We start from the raw sequence: 21,874 nt of genomic DNA on the forward strand, positions 1-21,874 counted from the left end.
ATAGGAAGTGTTTTGCACGTCGATTGGTCAAACTCCATTTTGTAGGCGGGAGTTTGTAAATTCTCTACCGATGATTGGACCAATCTCCTTACTGTCAACCAATTAGCCTGCCTGTTTATAGACCAATAGTGCGCTTCATATTTGCTTAAGCCCCGCCTATGCATAAGTACCACTAAAGTACATAAAAACTGAGCGCGGTCGTCCTGAGGTCATCCTCAACTCACCTGGGAAGTTAACTAACTAGACATACATCTCCACCATGGCCTCCTTGCATTTAAGATCAACACTCAAGACAAAGGTAAGCATGCAAACATTATAGTATGTGCAACTTTGCCAAGTGTTTACAAACTGAGAAGTCATCATGGCTTAGACTTGTTTACACAGGTCTCCCAGACAGGATTAACTTCACTTGCAAATTCTCCAATGGCACAAATATTGGATTAATCTTGTGGGAGTACTTTGATATGGTCTCACATTAAATTGTGTTTCTTTACAGGTCCTGTTTAAAGCTGGACGAATGTGCTACTCCTCCACCTCTCGGGTAAATTTTCACCTTTATCAGCCTTGCACACTCAAGTTCAACCTAAAATCTGTTTTTAAATTATTATTATCATTAACCTGTCCTCACAGCCCACCACTAAGCTGTTCATCGATGGAAAGTTTGTTGACTCCAACACATCAGAGTGGCTTGATATTCACAATCCTGTAAGTATTCTTGCACAGCAGCAACATGTAATGCTTCAGTCCAAACTTATTTTTCGTCATCCCATCAGGTTTTACCCCGGATTTGCAGTTTCATTGATGCAAATATATTCCCTTAGTGCAACCGGTGTCCTAAACTTAAAAGGTCCCTGCTGACATCAACCACTCAAATATTCATGGAGTTAATCTGCACTGCAGGCGACCAATGAGGTGATTGCCCGTGTACCACAAACCACGCAGCAGGAGATGTCCGCCGCCGTCGACTCCTGCGCCAAGGCCTTCCGCTCCTGGTCCGAGACCTCCATTTTGGCTCGGCAGCAGGTTTTTCTGCGCTATCAGCAGCTCATTAAGGACAACATTGTAAGAAAGCCTTAAATACGTGGCTGTTTACTCTTCAAACCGATCTGATGGCCTTCTTGTGTCTTAGAAAGAACTTGCAAAGTCCATCACCGTGGAACAAGGCAAGACCCTTGCCGATGCAGAGGGCGATGTGTTCAGGGGATTGCGTAAGTAACGCGTGTGTGCGCATGTGTGTGTCTGTGCTTTCACTTCTGGTTACACAAATGGTTAATGAGTTATGTTGGGCACTCGGAACAAAGGGCACTTTGCACCGTTTGACCTTTTCGGTCACAAAATATCATAAAATTTCAAGTACCAATTTAGAATGTGTCCTCAGAATATAATTAGTGCCGGAGAGGCGAGGAAGTGTTTACGTTTAATTAATTCTTCTCAAAATAAATAATGAAGTGGATGAAGAAGTGAGGGAAGAATGTAAATTAGTTTTGTAAGCTCTATTAGCAGCATATAAAGTTGGAGGTCTAACAAAGGCATATTCATTGTCATTAAGAATTATTTTTTAATTATGGATATTTGTAGCCATCTTACACTGGACTTTGTCAGTTGTTTATACTTAAATAGAGAACAATGATTTGTGGAAAAGTGTGCAATCAAGTTGATTTCTTCTCTGATCGCAGAGGTCGTTGAACACGCCTGCGGCATCACCTCACTGATGCTTGGTGAAACTCTGCCCTCCATCACCAAGGACATGGACACATACACGTACCGCATGCCCCTCGGCGTATGCGCTGGCATCGCCCCGTTTAACTTCCCTGCCATGATCCCGCTTTGGATGTTTCCCATGGGAATGGTGTGCGGCAACACGTACCTCCTGAAACCTTCCGAGAGGGTGCCAATGTGCGCCATGTTGCTGGCCAAGCTGCTGCAGGATGCTGGAGCTCCTGATGGGACCCTCAACATCATCCACGGACAACATGATGGTGTGTATTCACTATTTGTACTCAAAGTAGCTGCTTAAGTAGATGACAGAGTATGATGATGACGTCACAATATGACTCATCGTCATTGGTCAAGTCTCTGAGTTTTTGGGCTCACTGTGTCAAGTTTAATTCCATTCTTCCTACCACAGCTGTAAACTTCATTTGTGACCATCCGGCCATCAAGGCCATCAGCTTTGTTGGATCCAATCAGGCGGGCGAGTACATTTATGAGAGGGGATCTAAAAATGGCAAGAGGGTGCAGTCCAATATGGTGAGTGCCAAAACATGCAATACAGAAGCCATGCCATTTTAAAGATGAACACTAGGTGGCAGCCTTATACAAGACATTCGTCTTGATTGTGCTACCACGGATAGGTTGAAAGGCTGCTGGATGCAATTCACTTAGTTTATTTGTTATAAACCGTATTTACAGTAGTTGTCTTTTCTTTTTTTAATTGGAGAAAAATCATAAAGCACTCGAGTAGATGACAGGTAGAAAAAGCAAAGGAGGAACTTTGCATGGAACTTTACGCTTGTCTCACATCTGTGCTGTAAAAATCAAGCAAATCTAAAAATCTGCTTTCATGTACTTTTAGGGAGCAAAGAACCATGGTGTGGTGATGCCTGATGCCAACAAGGAGAACACACTGAACCAGCTGGTGGGGGCCGCGTTCGGGGCCGCCGGTCAGCGCTGCATGGCTCTGTCCACGGCCATCCTAGTGGGCGAGGCTCGCGGCTGGCTGCCTGAGCTTGTGGAGCGCACCAAGGCTCTGCGTGTTAATGCAGGTATTCTTTAGGTTGAACTTTATCCAGAGCCACTGGTTTCCCTGAAGGCCTTTTGACCAAGCGTAACTATCTAAGATTTCCACCAATATGACGCACAGGAAACCCTCATGTACAATTTCTGAGGGAGTTCCTCAGGCTGCCCCGTCAGTTCTGTTATTTGTGTGCTTCGTTTTGGAATGTCGCTACCACATCATGTGAGCGCCGCCGGCGTACGTGTAACAGTATAACCGCTTGTTTCTGGGGCTCAGGAGATCAGCCCGGTGCAGATGTGGGGCCCCTGATCTCGCCACAGGCTAAGCAGAGAGTGTGCAGTCTGATCCAAAGTGCTGAGGACCAGGGCGCCAAGGTGCTCCTGGACGGGCGACAGGTTAAAGTAACGGGGTACGAGAACGGAAACTTCGTAGGTCCGACCATCATTGGTGAAGTCACGGTATGTATTTTAGCATTTAATTAGCATTTAATTGTTCCGCCTGATAAGTCGCGTGTTGCTTCCACAGCCTCAGATGAAGTGCTACACCGAGGAGATTTTCGGACCCGTGCTGGTTGTCCTCGAGGCCGACACTCTCGATGACGCCATCCATTTGGTCAATGGCAATCCCTACGGCAACGGTACCGCCATTTTCACTACAAATGGCGCCACAGCTCGCAAATACACTCATGAGGTGGACGTGGGCCAGGTAAGTGACACTCATTCGGCGTATGCTTTGTATCATCGTGGCACTATAATATTTTCAATGGGGAAACACCTCGTATTTAAAAATGATTCATTTCCATGGAATGTTTACCCCCTGACTAAAATCTACACGTGTTCAATCAAAACAACAGGACATGTTCTATTATAGACGGAGTGATTCCGATGGTCTTGTTTAAGCAGGGCTTGGCGTCGCCCTGTTTGTTTGCCGGTGGAGCCCAGTCATGCCGTGTTTGCTGTTCACATGTCGGGGAATGCTGTGCGGGCCATGTGCTCTACTCCTCTCCAACGAACAAACATTTTCCCCTCTATCTTCTTTGCCAAAAAAATCCACACTTTCCAAACCTATTTGTGTCTTCTCCAACATTCTAAGCAATTGTGCCATGTTTCTCTTAAACTTGTAACAAAGATGCCCCCCCACCCCCTCCCTCCCTCCTTCTTCCCGTTCACTGTTTCCAAAACTGCAAATTTAAACCACAAGTTATCTTTGTGCTGGTGCTTGTCCCTGCAATTTTGGCCCCAGGGGGACTTTTATAAACCTCCCAAACATGGAGTTGTCGGTAAAACACAGGTTTTTTTTTTTTTCTTCAGGTCGGAGTCAATGTTCCCATCCCTGTGCCTTTGCCCATGTTCTCCTTCACTGGCTCAAGAGGATCTTTCAGAGGCGACATGAACTTCTACGGAAAACAAGTGAGCAAACAAACGTTTTCCCATCCTGGAAAGCAAAACAGAATCACACTTGTTGACAAACAATGTTTTATTTGTATCCAGGGCATTCAGTTTTACACACAGATCAAAACAATCACTTCCCAGTGGAAAGCTGAGGATGCTACACTCAAGAGTCCTGCCGTTACCATGCCAACAATGGGACGCTAGAATAACCTGTACTGACTACTGGACGCGGAAACTTCTCAGATAAATGACGACTCAATGGTACTTAATAAACCGGATTTATTCAAGTAGTCAGGCACTCTATATCGCTCCAATCCAGTCAATAGTATTGGGACACTTGTCCATTACAGGAACTGAGAATGTTGCAGTGATGCTCACCAATTCATCATTCATGAGTAGCTGACTCAGAATGTAACAATTGACAATATTTTCCTAAAAAAAAATTCACCTATTTAATATTTTTGTGGGTTACGAAGCAGAAAGTAAGCTCAGTTAGAATCTTTAACTCACTCCAAAAGTTGCACGTTAAACTCGAGTCGGATGAGGGATTTTGTTTCCGGCGTGCTTTCCCCAAACTCCAAACACAAATTTGGAAGCATAGAACACAAAGCAAACAGTCCAAAATATCTTGCTATGTTAAAAAATTAACAGGGCGAACAAACCCAACACTTAAGGGCTCAAAATACTGTAAGAGGGGAAACAAACCTAACGTGTTAACAATGCGGTATACGGCGACCGATCCAAAACTTAATGATGGACAGCAAGGCCACACGGAGATCATGTGGTGCGTTTCTCTGCCAGGCAGTTGGTATTGGTGGGAAGGAGGGAGTCAGGGGCCTGAGTAATGAAGGTTGACAGGGCGCAGTGCTCCTCTCTAATTCAGAAGGAATTCACAATCATTATACATGCAGAAATGTAACACACTCATCACTCATGTTCTCACAGCACAGCGTCTTTGCAGCTAAACATGGAATGCGGGGCCCAGTAAATCTATGCAGGCTTTATAATTGCAAGGATGAGGCATAACTTTTATTTCCGGAACATTTCATTTGGTGTCTTACCCAGCGACATGATTGTCGGACGAGGGTGCCGCCAGATTGTTGGCTCTCCTGTCAGGGGAATGAAGATTTGCAGTTGAAGCTCATTACCTCGTATGCATTTTATCGTCTCTGAGCTCCACAAAGATGTTCAGTTATTCCATTGGATTTAGTGCTTATGTGCTCTCCAGCCATACATCCAGATACAGTCCCTCTCAAATCATGTTCCCAGCTGTTTGCTAACCACAAACGTTCAAAGGACTAAATAAACTTAAGCGCGCACGTGAGGAGGAGCTGAAAACGAATTGACGTGACCAGATGTTTGTTTCTATTTTTACTATTGTGCCCAGACACTTTTTCTTTATTCTTTTTGAGCAACGGGATGGAAAAGAAAATGGCTTGAAACCTAATTGATGTTTTATGGTATCCTCTTAAGCAGAGAAAATGACTGTTAAAAACATTAAAAAGAGGGAGGACTCACCAGAAGTTAATATACGAGCTGCTGCGCTTTGTTCCTCTGAGTTTTCATTTTGGGTTAAGTGATAAATATGCAAGCTGTGAGTGAATTATTTTACCTTGGCCTTTGTCTATTCATTTTTGCAAACAGGAGACGGAGAACTTGTTCCTTTTGTTCCCAAGTGAGATCTGAAATTTCCACCTTACTTCCCGGTTGATGAATCCTGAAGGAGAAATGAAGTTTAGTGATGAAGAATTATCTGACAAATGGGATGATGACGTACCACCGTGCAGCTTCTTCCAAGTCAGAGTAGACTGAGTTGGTGCTATATGGAGTGTTCTGGAAGGTGCGGATGGGCGGGAACTTGATCTTTCCTGCCGTGGCCTGTTTGAGTGTCCATTGATAAGCCTGCTGCGTCTCTTTTTTATACTGAACCCGAGTGGCCGCTATCTCCTCTTTCACCAGAGCCAGAGCCTCGTGGAAGAAGCGCTCCAGCTCTGAGCGCTGCTCCATGATGGCACCAGCTAGCTTCTTGACGTGCTTTAATTCTTTCTCCCGCATGGAGAGCACACTTTGAAGCTTCTCCAACTCCGCTTTGTCGACTTGCGAGCTGAGCAGCATCTTCTCCTCACGACGCTCATGTTCATCCTTTTTCTCCTCCAGAATCTTCTCCAAAGAAGCTATCTTTTCTTTCAAACGGGTCATCTCTTCTTTTTGGGCCACCATCTGGGCTATGTTTTTCTTTGTCAGCAGGTCCAGTGTCTTCTAGAGGAGTAGACACGAGAAAGATCTTTAACTTTTATGACCAACGTACAGCCAAAAATATAAGTAAAATGAAGTGTAATAATTCATTTTAGGTTCATTCTGAAATTTCATCCAAAAATTTTATATCACTGACTCTTTGTGGGCCATGTAGATGGAAGAAACAAACAAACGATTGTATCCAAAACTTGGCTGCTGAGTCGGGTTTGATTCCCAACAATTTACTGTCATCATGTCAGAGACGTATGCGAATGCAGCCAATATTTATTTGTATTAGAAACCGCCAAACCTAGTGGAAACTCGCCACAACCACAGAGCATGGAGAGAAACTGCGTAGTAAATACACAGAAGCAGAACAAGCAAACAACAAGGAGAGAAACCACCCGAATTAGACGTTTCATAACTACCGCGATTGGGAAAAATGACTAGTCTTTATATCGAAGCGTTACCTAATAATAGCAGCCATGCCTTTGGCCCCGAACGTTACCTTGTCCACTGCCAGGGCCGTGTTTTCCTTCGCCAGCGAGTTTGCCAGTTTGTGTAGCTCCTCTGCCTCCTTCATGTGGTGCTTCAGTGTCTCATTGAGACGGACGTTTTCCTTGAACACACAGCGCGAGGCGTCGTCCAGCTGTCTGAAGGGCCGCCAGCGCAAACAATTTCACCCAATAATTATTCATTTGGAGAAAACCTTCGAATGGGAGGTTATAGTATGATGCATAATTCATTTTTTTATAAATAGTTTATACCAGGGGTCAGCAGAGTGTGGCCCACGGCCGCATTCATTTTTTTTATTCCGGCCTAGTATTTGGTTGGTTTTTTTTCTACGTTGGTGTCTATCCAAAAGTTTCTGTCCAGCTCCAAGCTGATTTTGTTTCTTCTCCTTCCAGTTAGGCACGCATTTATTTTATGTAAGCGGACATTAGATTGTTTCTTGTTCTGGCCCATCATTTCATGGGGCTAATGTTAGAACATATGACAAAACAGTTTTGAACTGATTAATAGACAAATGTGCTATACAGTAAAATAGGTGAGGACAGTTTTTGCAGATGTTTTTTTTTTTTTTTTTTTTTTTTTATGAGGTCAAGTGTTAGCTCATTGACCAAACTGACCAAACTGGGCCTCAAGCTCTCCTCCCTGAAGGCCTGTGTGGGATGTGATTGTTGGCTTAGTTCACTATCTAGCACATGACTGACCAGTGTGGCTCAGAAGCAACATTAAATTCAAAATTATATATTGACAAGGCCAAAAAGTTGTTCTTTGGTTCTGAACATGCAGTAAAAGATTAAAATTAGGCCATCAGTGGGCGCACTCACAAAATGGCTTCATGGTGGGCTTGCTTGTCCATCTGGGCTATCGTTTCCTCAGCATCCTTCTCCAATCGAGCCTGCGAGGAAGTTTACTCTTTAACACCATCATGACCAAAATTATTGGAATTAATACAGTAATAATATGATTCAAATTTAAAATTATAACTCTAAACTAGAATCAAAACTTTCCTGGGAATCTCTCATGATACCTTTTCTGTGAAGAACCGGTACTCCATCTCGATTCGATTTTCCCTGTGCTCCTTCTCAGCGAGCTCCATGCTTTTTCTTATCTGTAATGAAGTTATCATATAAGTCAAAGCCACGGGAAATGAGAATGAGACAAAAAAAATGTTCCGCACATCACTGAGCTCCTGCTCCATTTGGGCTTTTCTCGTCTGGAACTCCTCAATGGTCTTCATTCCATCTTGTATAGTCTCAAATTCGCCGGCTCGCTTTCTGAACAACTCCTTCATCTCGTTGATTTCAAGAGTGTAATGTTCAACCTGTTGAAATTATTCTCATGTGAAAAGGTGTCAACCCGCCCCGTCGACAAAATAAATCTCTCCATGATTGGGAGAAGTTAGAAAACAAGATCCCAGCGTGTTCGAAGCACGCCAACCTAAGGTCATTTCAGTTGAACAAAATCCCTCAAGATGCCACCAGAGAAACCCAAACTGTATAAGAAAAATGTAACGACATGACCAAAATCATAAAAGACTGACAAAAGCTACACCCACAAACATGTACATGCTGATTACATGAGAGGTCATTATCACCCATTTGATTACATCTTTGGGCCAAATCAATCTTGTTCACATAGCTATGTAGCGTTTGGCTACATCGGGGCACCAATCTACACATAAAATATGGAATTAAAAACAGATTTACATCTGAGCCTTCCACAAGTTATGCGGTAGCGCCATTTGCAAATGTCTTTTATAGAGTAATTGTTTGGTTGAATCCATCAAAATTCCAGATTTATGCTGTCTAAGCCCTCAGGCAGACGCCTGTTTTGATGGGGAATAATTTTACTGGCCAAAAATGTACAGAAGCGGCGTCTTCCAAGTCAACCACTTGACATTCAATTTTCTGACACATGTGACCGTCGCATGCATGTTTAAAACGGAGATGTTTCCAGACTGTGCCTCATTTTCCGCCACCATTTTACTAGCATTAAGTAAGAGCTGTGAGATGGAAAACAGATGCGGGCTAACGTTGCCTCTTTGTCTTGTAAAGTTGCTTGAAATTGACTTGTCAAGTCCGTTTGATCGCTCATTGTTTTAACTATATAAAAGTGTACTTGAAATCTAATTGGATTAAAAAGATTAAATATCAAAAAATACAATTGGAAGCAGAGTTTTCAAGAGAAATGTTACAAAATAAAGAAAACTGGCAAGAAAGACTGAAAGGACTGTTGGGGGTGTTAGAATTTAGATTGTAAATGTACATCCGTACTTCTGATAGTGTTAAGGCACAGGTGTCAAACTCAAGGCCCGGGGGCCAGATACGGCCCGCCACATCATTTTATGTGGCCCGCGAAGACAAATTGTGCATCAAATTCGTGTGTCATTACTAGAATTGCAAATTATCTTTACTTTTAATAGCTTTTTTATTCAATATTTGACCAGTTTTTACTTGTCTGATTTGAAAACGAGTTATTTGTCAATTTGTTTTGTAGCTTTTACTGTATGTATATAATATGAGGTGCTCATACATTTAATTGGGTCATAATGGCCCTCCGAAAGAAGCTATGACTACAATGCGGCCCGCGAAAAAAAATAAGTTTGACACCCCTGTGTTAAGGCCATGCAAGCACATAAACGACATTTGAGGTGTGGCGAACACACTTGTCACTGTCCATTTCCCACCAGGCCCTTTGAAATTATACTTTCACACAAAGTTTAAAATAAACAAATCCCCTAGCGGGAATATGAGTTCGCTTTAGCACCATGATGGCTTTGTTTTGTTTGGATTTACACAATAAATGTCAACACAATAAACCATTGCTGTACAATGGGCTTTGGTTGCTTAGCTAGGCTGGTTTAAGACTGGTAAGAAAGCAGCAGCTGCACTGTTTCATTGTGGTTATTGTGATCATGCCCTCTCCATTTATGCCAACTTTGTATTTTTGTTGCTAAATTTAGCACATTTTCAGTCTATCCTTGCAACTATTTTCCCCGAAAAAGCATCTAGCAACAATTAAAAACAAGTAGATTAAGTTTGAGTGGAAACTTTAATCATCTTTAGATGAATGCCATAGTTGTACATATATTCCCCTTTAAATAACTTCTTTAATTCTTCAAAAAAATTAATTTTATTAGATGTTTTTTTTGTTGTTGCTCAATTTCAGTAACTGTTTAATGTCGTCATATTTTTCATGATTATAAAATTACATCACATAATGTTATTTGGCAATTTTTGGCAACAAATGCAACTGCTTTTGTCACTACTGGCACTCACCAGTTTGTTCTGCTGCTCAAGATTGTGCGCCTCTTGACTTTTGAGCGCATCATGAAGTGCATTAATCTAAAAGAAACAGATTGTTAAAATGTTATCATCCTTGACGTGGTGCACATTGGATATTTATTTACCTTCTCATCTTTGGCAGCATCCAGCCTCTGCCAGTGAGCGGTGGCTTCAAGGATTTGTCGCTCAGCGTGTGCCAGCTTGTTGCCAAGGTCATCGTTGACGCGTGCCAGCCGGCCGCAGCTCTCGCGATATTCCGCGAGAGTCTGCTCTGCTAGTCGGAGTTTCAGCTCCCACAAGGTAACTTTGGCTTTGGCATTATCTAGGTCAAAGTCTTCGGTTTTGGTCTCCCGTTTTGCGCTCTTCTTTCCTTTCCTGGGTGGAAAGAGTAAATGCAGGTTAAGCTTTGCAATGAAACTGTGGCTTTAAAAAAAAGTGTGCACTCACCCGGTTTTTGTCTTTCTCACTTTGACGACTTTCTTCCTGTGCATTTTTTTTCCTTCTGCAAATCTAAAATGCCAGATAGAACTAGTACAAGTACGCCAGTGATGGTGACAGCATCTCTCGTGCAACCTGCTCTGACTAGTTGTGTATCTGTGTCGCCATGGAGACGCCATGGCGGCTCCAGTTTCTCGGCTACATGATCCTGCAGAAGTGGTAGGATTAAGTGATGCCAGTTTTGCAGGAAGTAAAAAAAAAAAAAAGTCCTTAGAAGAATAAATGATGTGTGATCTGGGGAAGCTGTCTCATGCGAGGCATGCACATTTGATTCAGAAGCCGGTGAGTGTTTGCCAGAGAAGCAATTTCTAGTGATGCATCTGGGAATCCAGTGAGGTTAGATGATTTCCTCAAGCCGCATTGTCAACACAGTTTATTTCTTGAGCAGACCAAATCTACTAAAAAGTGCACACAGTGTGTGTAGATGTGGAATGTGCACAAGTTGAAATGCTGAAAGACAGCATTGAATCATCAAATCGTTTTACAAAACCAAAATGACTCATTGTTTCGCATGACACATACCCCAAATTAACTTTAAAGGCAAAATATCACAGCAATCAGAACGTTTCATGAAAAACTTTAATATTTCAGGCAATTTTTAAAGTAACATTTGGGAATTTACAAAGACCACAAGTGTTTTAATAACCGACTTGGGTTCTTTAATTTTTTGCACAAATTTCTTCAAAATAGCCACTATCAAATGCAAAAGTAAATTGAAATTAAATCATTACATGGCATTTTTCTTTGAGTGCCTTGGTTCAGTAAAGACTATGTAGTTGCTTATAATTAATTGCAAGCCAACCACATTCTCCTCGTCGTCTAATTCAGAAAATGTAAAATGTCACTCACCCAGCGGCTGTTCATCAAAACCATGCTCCAGATATTGCAAAAAGTGTTGGGCGTAGCTACAGTTAAGTGGATCATATAGTGCTCTAGCATGGCGAACAGAGTTTGAAGACTAAATTTAAAGGTAATTACTATGACAGTGAGGAGAGAAAACTGAAATAACCCCGAACATTTCAAATCTGTCATTATCATTGGAATTGTAATGACAAGGTTTGGGCCTCTTCAGTGAACCTTTAGGGGTAGGACACCCACAAACATGGCATTCCTGAGGCCAACCTTGCAGCATATTAATGATATATTGCACTGTGTAGATTACAAAGCTGAGGTCCCTTCTTGCGCTTTACGGTTTCACTTAACTTGAATCAAAATACCAACCCTGGTATTGAAACGACTTGTGCTGTTGGTAATATGCTGTGTCATGCCACGGCGGTGCACTTTTATAGGGCATCCGAACATGATTTACAGTCCGTAGTGGCACATTTCTAAAATTACTGGTGTAAATCTGCCCTCGTATGACATTCTAGTTGGAAGGGCAGCTCTATTACATGACTTTATAATTGAAACACCAACGTTGGTTGAAGCAGCCTATGATTCAAATCCCCCTCCACACCTCCGCCACTCAATTGCCCGCAAGTGGATTACCGCTATCCAAACAATGTATAGTATTTATTGTATAGGCACATTCCTCGCAGCATGTCTTGTGAAACATTCAGACATAATTCAACACAGCAAGTCATGTCTTTGGCAACTGTCTTTGTCTTTTTGCTGCATCATGCAAAAAACCATATAGCGGCAAAGCATTTTGTGTTTTTAACCACCTTTGTGTTGTCTTTTTGCAGTACAGTGGAGTCTTGAAATATGCAAGAAAAATATGCCTCTACAGTTGCATAGAAGTTTGAATTGCCATCATCCGTGACATCACACGAGACCTCAGTTTATCTGGTAAGAGCATCATACTCTGCTTTTTCTTTGCAATACATTATGAGAGAGAAATATAAGAAAAGAAAATTACCACTTGTGTGACAATCCAGAATTTTAAACGACATATGCATTCTTCCACAATTAAAATAAGTAGGGATGGGCATTTGTGCCATTGTGGGAGTAAACACAGCCAACTTGTTTCTTAGCCAATTGACGTAGCTTCTCATTTCTTTTAAATTCAGCACAGGAGAGGCGCCCACAGTCTTTGGCATTGCGGTCCATTCAGTGGATGAAAATGTGCAAAATGCATTTATATGCAACTGCAAGCAGAGTTCCACTTATGGATGAAGTGAAGTTGACCAGAGTGATCATCTTCCAACCATGTACGTGGACTGTTGTCATATCCTCAAATCCAAGAGGATAATTTAAAAAAGCAGAATCTCCCAAGCAGAACACCCAAAGAAGGTTCACAAAAGGAGCTGTCATGGAACCCCCAATCACTGAAAACATGACTGTCTGGACAACAAATCAGACTTGGCAAGGTCTGACAACTGCTGTGTTCGGTGATGCAGAGCAGATCGTTCAGCTCGCAGACAGGAAAAAGCTGAGTACCAAAAAGATATTCTCATCTGAGCACTATCATGTTACATGTTAACCACAATCACAGCGCAGATGTTGTATTTCAATGATATGTATGGAGACGTTGTCAGACGATGTCGCGGTTGTACATCATATTTTTAGTCGATTGAGGTTTGGAGGTGACTTCCAGTTTGTGTTCATGGAACATGTTGCAACCTATATGCCTCTAAATATCATTTGGACCTTCTCAGCGGAAAACTTTGGCCACATTTATTATCTTTAAATTATGACTATTCACATTTAATTGAACGTTGCCTTTTTTGGAGCATATTTAATATCGACTGTATGACTGTTGATGTGCTTTGGAGCAAGGCATCGATAGGAGTTGAATTTCCCTTGAGGGACTATAATGAGTATAATCAATGAAAGAACTGCATTTTGTGCCTGTGCCATGATGGCAGTCAAATAAGGGTACATCATCGAGAGGTCCTGCACATGTACGCTTTGATAGCGGCGAACGACCACTGCGGTGAACCACAGGCTTGAAAAAAGTAGCCACAGTATTTAGAGAAAAGGAAGGAGGAAGAGAGTCCAATATTTTTAGTTCAAATTACAGTGTTGGAACAGTGCTTTGCACAGTTGACTGTCCTGGGAGGGGAATGGCATGATGGGGGAATGCTGATGCCAAGCCCCACCCCTCCCCACATATTGTCCTCTCTGTGGACTTCCTGCATTCTCTGTACCCATGCGCTCTGCCCTCCCATTACCCTTGATTGCACACTCGCTGCCTCAGTCACCCCACCACATGAGGTGAAAGAGTGAACCACATGTTAGGGCTACTGAGGTTGGTAGAGGGGTCACTATGCTGGGAAGCTTCCATGGAACTGATTTTCACTTTCAGCGGGTTAGGAAAGAAAAATAGAGTTCAAGTGAGGCATCTGTCTTGTTTCGAGTGTGTCGCGGGATGTGTTTGGTGCCTTCAAGAAGAAAAACGTGCTACTTGCAGCTCGGTTTGTGACAGCGTTCCAAACACCCACCTATAACTTCACTCGGGCTGCTTCGTTCTCTCGTGAAACGTGCCTTGCAGCCCAAATATGTTGCCCTAGTAAAGGAAAAAATCCTGTGGCTGATCCAGATGAATGGGAGTGAGATTCGAACATTCTTTCAAATTATGTGCCAGCTGGAGTGCAGATCACATTTGCATATTTGAAAGTTGGTAAGACTGCTGCACATTTAATGTGGTGATTACTGCACGACTACGAAAAAGAGGTTAAGTGGGGTTTGGAAAATGTGTTTGATACAAGCCACTGAACAAAACCACAGACTAGAAACTAGTATATTTAGTCACATCTTATACATTTATCGATTTATCTCTATAGCTGTCAGGAATTTGGTGGGCCAAATGCGGGGGATACAAAATAAGCCATTAATGGGGAACCGTGGAAAAGAAATGAGCGCCTGAGGAGCTGATTGGATGATACAAGAGACCAGGTTGATGAGAATAAGTGGAAAGACCTGTTAAACAGGACAAGAAGAACAAAAAAAAGCAATTACAAATCCAAACAAAAACATAGACAGTAGCTATTTTTTTTTTCTGTCCAAGAATCATTCAAGTCTTGCAATAAATGAGCAAAATGCAAATTGTCTTCATTGCACTACAGTTATAAAATTCACCCACATGTCCAGAAAAAAAAGTTACTCTCTTAAAATACTCACAAGAACATCTATAGGGATGGAATTTCATGCATATAAAATGTAAATATAGATTATTTTGACATCTTTGGGGTGTTCCCCCTTATTCATTTAAACTTGCCTCTCCTTTCCTAGAAAGGGGGACCTCAACATCCAGTAAAGATGAGGAGGGAAAACATAGCCAGAAATAAGCACCCTCCTCTTCAACTTCCATGAGAGAAAAAAAAAAAAAAAAAAACAGGGAGGCAGGTATTCTCCAGCTTTGCTTCCAACAAGAGGGGGACTGGATGGAGTGGGGATGGACCGCCACAGGATTGGAGGATTGCTGGTCTCGGTGTGGCCCCTCGCCAAGCCCATATGTCTTTATATAGTGTAAACACATCAGGGGACAGTCCTGGGTGTGCATCCACTCTGCTGAGCACTCAACTTTGTGCAGCATCTTCCACTTCTCCTCACCTCTCCTCTCGCAACGCCATGGCTTCGCCGAACCATCTCCTCTCGCTCTTGCTGGTGCTCCTGGCGGGGAGCCTCCTAACCGAGGCGACCTACTACCGGCCCCACCGCTACTTTCCGCACTACATCCGTTTCCGACAGCCTTCCGCCCACATGTCGAACCACCTCCCGGAGGTCGTGAACCCGGCGCCCGTTCCTCGTCATCCCGGCGTGCCGAGGCATCCCGTCATCCCGCACGATCTCCACCCGAGACCCGATGACATCCAGACCTTACCGGAAACTTTCCACCCGGAGCCCGAAGTCGTCCAACCGGAGCCTGAGTCTCACCACCGATCGGCGCCTGCAGCTCCAATCGCCCTCGCCAACACGACGCGCGTCTTCTACGGCGTCATGTTCGATGCGGGCAGCACCGGCACCAGGATCCACATCTATAAATTCATCCAGAAAGACCCAGGTAATCCCCCGGTTATGCCCCTCTGCATGTGCGCGTCAGTTTATCCAGCCGCGGCAAGTGCGCTTCTAAAAGTAGCTGAGGTTGACTTTGTAATGACTTGTGGAGCGGATGGACGTGACGTGATGCTGTTTAAATATCACCAGCTGTAAAAGTCATTCTAGTGTTTCTCGCTCTATTTCCTTTTATACTATCTATAGCCACATGTCGGTTCTCTGTTTTAATGCTGTTGCACTAATGTTAACTTCATTTTAAAATATTTATTCTTCCTGTAGTTGAGCTGCCAGTTCTGGACAATGAAATGTACCATGCAGTGAAACCCGGACTTTCTGCTTATAAAGACAACCCTGAGGAGGTATGCAGTATTTTTGTTTGCAATATTGCTTTTACACTACATAATGTAATCAGAATTTAATCATAAGTTGCATAGAAAATTCAAATAGATGATGCTCAGGTTTTGTTTAACATTATTTTGATTATGTGCAGTAGTGGAGAAGTACATTTACATTTTCAAAATGCAGATCAAAGTTAGAAAAGAAATCTAAATATTCCATACTGAATATTGGAATGTTGCCTGTCTGAAAAGGAGTCAGAAAAGTTTATTATAAGACTTATTGAAATACTAAACATTTACCTATATTTTAGACAAATTGGTTATCTGTGCATTGTATCTGAAATATGCACTACAATAATATACATGTTTGTATTTTGCCCTGCACCCTGTGTGCAGTCTATACATTAAATAAGATATTAGAAACTGCCTTAAGTAGAACGCAAAAACAAAAAATACTACGAGATGAGACAACAATTGTTAAATGCATTTGATAAAAAAAAAAAGAAAAAAAAAAAGCTGCAAAATTGTCTCCTGAAGTCAGACAAGCGTTTTAACTACTCTTGTATTGGATCTCATTAACCCGAGTTTGAAACCCTAACTCTAGTATGAACCCTAGTTTGAAACCCTAACCCTAGCTTTAAACCCAACTTTGAAACTATAACCCTAGCTTTACACCTTGCTTTGAAACCGTAACCCTAGCTTTAAACCCTACTTTGAAACCCTAACCCTAGTATGAAACCCTACTTTGAAGCCCTAACCCTAGCTTTAAACATTACTTCAAAACCCTAACTCTAGTATGAAACCCTACTTTGAAACCCTAACCCTAGTTTGAAATCATAGTTTGATACCCTAACCATAGCTTTCAAACCATTTTTAAAACCCCAACCCTAGCTTTAAACCCTACTTTGAAACTCTAACCCTAGCTTTACACCCTACTTTGAAACCGTAACCCTAGCTTTAAACCCTACTTTGAAACCCTAACCCTAGTTTGAAACCCTACTTTGAAGCCCTAACCCTAGCTTTAAACCTTACTTCGAAACCCTAACTCTAGTATGAAACCCTACTTTGAAACCCTAACCCTAGTTTGAAACCATAGTTTGAAACCCTAACCATAGCTTTAAACTCATGTTTAAAACCCTTACCCTAGCTTTAAACCCTACTTTGAAACCCTAACTCTAGCATGAAACCCACAAACTGACAAATAACTCGTTTTCAAATCAGACGAGTAAAAACTGGTCAAATATTTTTTTTAAAAATATATTCTTAAAAGTGAAGACAATTTGCAATTCTATTAATGACACACGAATTTGATGCACAATTTGTCTTCGCGGGCCACAGAAAATGATGCAGCGGGCCGTATCTGCCCCCCAGGCCTTGAGTTTGACACCTGTGGTTTAAGTGCATATTATTAGTGTATGCATCGCAGATCCCTTATTATGTTCTCTGGGTTGGGTTAACACACAAACGGTAATTACGCAAATGAGACTGGCTGCGGCATTCACCAACCCAACTCTAATATATCGTATGTGACCTCGTTCTAATCCGGACACATGCTGTTGCTTCTGTTACTATAATTGCCATGTGCTCCTCAGGGCGGTGACACGGTGCGTCAGCTGCTGAAGATAGCCAAGAAGACGGTGCCAGAGGAGGAATGGAGGAGGACCCCGGTGGTCCTGAAAGCCACGGCGGGCCTGCGCCTTCTGCCCGAGGACAAAGCCAATGCTCTTTTGAACGAGGTGAGGCACGCTCTCCCGCTGCCCTCAGACACTCTGGCACAGACACGAGCCGCTCCGCCGGGGAGCGGGATAAGAAACCACTAAGTGCTTACAAGTGTCAGTGGGAAAAAGAAGGAACAACTCTGCCCATTCGGCGGCTATGATGTTGCAAAAAACAGCTGTTGTGGTGTTGTCATTTGAAGTATTCAATCTGCTACTGTTTCAGCTTGGCTCTCTGCTTTCAATTTTTTCAGAGCCTATATATAACTAGAATCTTTTATCACAGGTGAAACATGTTTTTGAAGAGTCTCCCTTCTACGTGCCGCATAACAGTGTCACCATTATGAATGGAACTAATGAAGGTATGTTATATGTATTGCATATTTTTGCAATTCTCATTGCAGCCGTGTCGCAATCACAACTAACGCAGGCATTTGCACCCTCGTGTTGTTCCAGGAGTCCTGGCTTGGGTCACGGTGAACTTCCTAACAGGTAAGACATGGTTTGTGTTTTGCTGTGTTGGTGTTAGTGGACACAAGGCTCTCATCTGAGCTTCTAGTGTATATACTCAACCCAGGGCAGCCAAAGATGCTCGTCTCCAGTCTGAGGTTGCCAGATTTCCAAACAGTGATGGACAGTCACATTTTTTTTTCTCACAGCCAATTTGATTTCCAAAACAAGAGATTATAAAATAATTTTCCCCTGAATGAGACATCATTTGATGCATCTTTCCGGACTTAAGATTTTTCATTTTTTATTCTAAATAATTAAAAATTAAAAAACATTAAATTGTTATTGTTATAAGAATGGCATCTTATATTGTCTCCATTCAGTAAAATTTGTGTGTTTACTGTAGGCCACTTGTATTCCAACACAAAGAGGACAGTGGGCATCCTGGACTTGGGCGGAGGCTCTACACAAATCACCTTCCTTCCAAAGTCAAAGGTAAAAAATGATGCACTTGACACTGAAAGCTATCAATTTAAAAAAAAAAATCACACCACTAAATGTGTGTTTCTGTCCACCAGAGAACCGTTGACTTTGCTCCCAATAGTTACATCGCCAAATTCAGCTTGTTCAATAGTACATACCAGCTTTACACACACAGGTATGTGGCTAATTGTATCAATTTACTAGGTTTTGAAAATAAAAGTTACAAATACAAGATTCTCAAATCTTCACCTTCTAGCTACCTTGGAAATGGACTGTATGCAGCTCGGCTGGCAACTCTTGGAGCACTAGGAGCTGATGGTACTGTCTCTAAAATCCCTTATATAAAATATGGCGGAGCTTTTAATGTAACATGGGCTATTTGACCTTCTTAACATCTTAGGTCTCGATTGGAAAGTCTTCACCAGTTCCTGCCTCCCAAAGAAGTTCAGAGAAGAAGTGACCTTTGGTGGAACCACTTACAAAGTCAGCGGAGTTCCAGATGGTAAATCCAGTTAAATAAATTTCATGTATATACGATATTTATTTCTAAACAGAAGTTATCTCAAGGCATTTTACATATCAAGATCTTAGAACACATAAGTACAGTGTCCCTTAAGCCAAACACATGTTGCATCTTCTGCCTCATAGTTAAAATAAAATAAAATATAGTGAGTTACCTACACAAATAAGGCAGTAAGTTTCATGCCACAGCCAAAAAGCCAAAAGACGCTGGGCTTGTCCCAGAGAATTTGTTTTCTTTGTTGTGCGTGTGAACGTAACGAGTGGCTCAATCTGGACCGCGCACAATTATGCGGTAAAAATAGAAAGGTCGCCATGGCAGCACTAACTGCTGCTCTTGTCACAATTGCTGGTGACTTTGGGGCTTCCCCTCATATATAATCTGGCGGAGCCAAAACTGAGGTTACCGTACCTCCATTGCATACCGTTGTTTACATTCTTACATTGTTTCCAGGCTACGCAGGCTACAAGTTGTGCTACTACGAGGTGATGAGGGTCATCAAGGGCATCGTGCATCAGCCTTACGAGGTCAAAGGCAGCAGCGTCTTCTATGCTTTCTCCTACTACTATGACAGAGCTGTGGAGTCCGGTCTTATTGGTGAGTTGGAGCTCAACAAAAGTGTCAATTTATCTGAGTTATAATTGATTTGTTTAAATTGTTTTTTACAGATGGAAGCCGAGGTGGCGCAATCGAAGTCAGGGATTTTAAGAAGCGAGCTAAAGAGGGTAAGTGGATGAGTGTCAACACGACTGGAAGTAAATCATCTGATCTGGTGCATGCAAAGACGTGGCATGGCGCTTCCTGTCAGACTAAATTTACTGCTGTCAAGTCAGACTAATTACTTGCTAAAATAAGACAGAAATGTGCTTATAGTGTAAACAATTTAAACATTCCTGCACCATGTGAAGTATGTGTAGCGGTTTCGTTTGGCAGATTGAGATCACCCCCCTCGCGCTCGCATGGTCACTGAGTGTGGCACCTGACAGCCACACACCAACGCCGCCCACTCTCAGCCTTTCGCCGACCCCCAACTCGTACACTCGCACCCTTCTGTTTAGTGTGACACCAAACAAAATACAAGGTCATCTTTTAATCATGTAGCGGCGGCGCCCGGTCGTCTGGCTCCTTTTACAAATAAATCTTGTAGAAATATTTATTTAATTCAGCAGTTGTTTAATGAAAATTTTTCATGCGTTTGCAGTGTGCAATAAAATGGCCAAGTACCGTGCCGTCAGCCCCTTCCTGTGCATGGACATGACATACATCACCTGCTTGCTCAAGGAGGGCTTTGGCTTCAAGGACAACACCGTGCTCCAGGTACGTCACGTCACCATGGACCTCCACATGCAAAAATGTCAATGGTATTAACTCGATTGATTTCATTGCCAGCTGGCCAAGAAAGTGAACAACGTGGAGACCAGTTGGGCTCTGGGCGCCACCTTTGACTACTTCAGGAACCTCAACATTCACTAAAAGTGGCTCAAGGGTAATGCAGTCAGCACTGAGAGGGACACTTTTGTCACTGCGGGGCTTCCCTCCCTCCGCCCACAGACACACCCAGTTCCACCCTCCTCTTCATCATCGCCCGCCAAACACCTCCAGAACTGTTTAAAATAAATCACTATATTTTTATAAGGCCAGCTTTTCTACTGTACGTTGAGCCCCCTGACTGCTGGGCTGATTTTATTTTTGTAAAGCATTTTTTGGCTACGAATGATGTCCTCACCTCGCTGTCCAGTGCGGGGGTCTAATTTGTAGTCATTGCCCGGTTGTGGGCTGCGAGTAATGGAAGTCACGTCTGTCTTAATGCTTTCTTTTATTGTAGGCGCTAACAATTTCACGGGAAATTCCTTTGGACAAGGTCGACGAGCAGTTAACAAGCGCACAGCTTCTGTTATGCAACTTTGCACGCAACACTTTAATTGTAGACATTGTAGCTATTCTTTGTGACTCAGGAGGTCAAAGTTCACACTCACAAAGTGTGTGTGGCGAGGTGTCACACGCACCAAATGAATGCTTTGACTTTAGTGTTTCCTGAACTGAATAGTCAGCATCAATTGTGGCGAAATTGCAAAGGAGCCCGAGAACAACCTCTCATGAAGTGGACTTAACAACATCATTAAGCTTAACTACTTCAAAAGTAAACACAAATTATCAAGCCAAAGATAAATATGTGGCTTTTAAAGTTGTAGGGATGTCGCTGATTGTTTAACAGCATTTTTTTACCTGCTTCTTGTGAACTGTACAAATATTTAAATACCTGACAATCTATCTAATGTATTTAACAATGTTTGTTTTTGGCTTTTACCTGACTCTCTTCCCAGTATTCAAAATGTACCATAACTACTGTTGTATATACGCCAACTACACTCACCAAGAGCCGCTTTCAATGCAAAAACAAATGCTAAACATTTTCTGCCATGCCACAGTTGCTTTAAATGCATATTAGCTGATTAACCTTATGCTTCTAGTATTTAAATTGTTTATTTCTTACTCAGTGAAATGCTTGTTTTACTTAAACATCCATGTGAATATGTCTTTTCCTGTAATAAATAAAAAAAAACTTACAATGACTGTAACAAGAACTCAATTATTCAAGGGGGAGGGGTTACATTTGCATACATGTAAATTTCAGATTTTGATTGATTGATTGATTGATTGATTGATTGAACATTTATTTAATCATGTTCCATACGATGTGGTATGCTTTGAGTGATGAGCTGCTCCTTTGCTTATCCTTCACTTTCTATCCATCATTCAAGCACAAGTTAAATA

At 42.2% G+C, this 21,874-nt stretch overlaps 3 protein-coding genes across 3 annotated transcripts; 2 read left to right on the forward strand and 1 right to left on the reverse strand.

Annotated features, from left to right (window-relative positions):
- Window positions 1-139: 139 nt before the first annotated feature.
- Window positions 140-4,418, forward strand: aldh6a1 (aldehyde dehydrogenase 6 family, member A1). Its single transcript, XM_088401361.1, has 12 exons — window positions 140-298; window positions 497-541; window positions 631-705; window positions 901-1,062; window positions 1,130-1,208; window positions 1,677-1,979; window positions 2,129-2,250; window positions 2,576-2,765; window positions 3,014-3,195; window positions 3,263-3,442; window positions 4,048-4,146; window positions 4,228-4,418. The coding sequence occupies exons 1-12, from the start codon at window positions 260-262 to the stop codon at window positions 4,330-4,332; spliced, it is 1,581 nt and encodes a 526-aa protein (XP_088257487.1). The 5' UTR covers window positions 140-259; the 3' UTR covers window positions 4,333-4,418.
- Window positions 4,231-10,775, reverse strand: bbof1a (basal body orientation factor 1a). Its single transcript, XM_088401372.1, has 10 exons — window positions 10,605-10,775; window positions 10,283-10,532; window positions 10,152-10,217; window positions 7,901-8,194; window positions 7,698-7,768; window positions 6,872-7,016; window positions 5,906-6,387; window positions 5,741-5,845; window positions 5,190-5,237; window positions 4,231-5,002 (listed from the first exon to the last, which is right to left on the reverse strand). The coding sequence occupies exons 1-10, from the start codon at window positions 10,772-10,774 to the stop codon at window positions 4,906-4,908; spliced, it is 1,728 nt and encodes a 575-aa protein (XP_088257498.1). The 5' UTR covers window position 10,775; the 3' UTR covers window positions 4,231-4,905.
- Window positions 10,304-21,672, forward strand: entpd5a (ectonucleoside triphosphate diphosphohydrolase 5a). Its single transcript, XM_088401360.1, has 15 exons — window positions 10,304-10,457; window positions 12,341-12,443; window positions 12,665-15,600; window positions 15,873-15,952; window positions 17,524-17,667; window positions 17,933-18,008; window positions 18,103-18,138; window positions 18,503-18,591; window positions 18,675-18,754; window positions 18,836-18,897; window positions 18,980-19,081; window positions 19,553-19,696; window positions 19,768-19,824; window positions 20,301-20,416; window positions 20,489-21,672. Exons 3-15 carry the CDS (start codon window positions 15,051-15,053, stop codon window positions 20,570-20,572), a joined length of 1,620 nt encoding a protein of 539 aa, XP_088257486.1. The 5' UTR covers window positions 10,304-10,457; window positions 12,341-12,443; window positions 12,665-15,050; the 3' UTR covers window positions 20,573-21,672.
- Window positions 21,673-21,874: the final 202 nt, after the last annotated feature.

Source organism: Syngnathus floridae, chromosome 16 (genome assembly GCF_059516105.1).
Source record: "Syngnathus floridae isolate MCC-2025c chromosome 16, RoL_Sflo_1.0, whole genome shotgun sequence".
NCBI lineage: Eukaryota > Metazoa > Chordata > Actinopteri > Syngnathiformes > Syngnathidae > Syngnathus > Syngnathus floridae.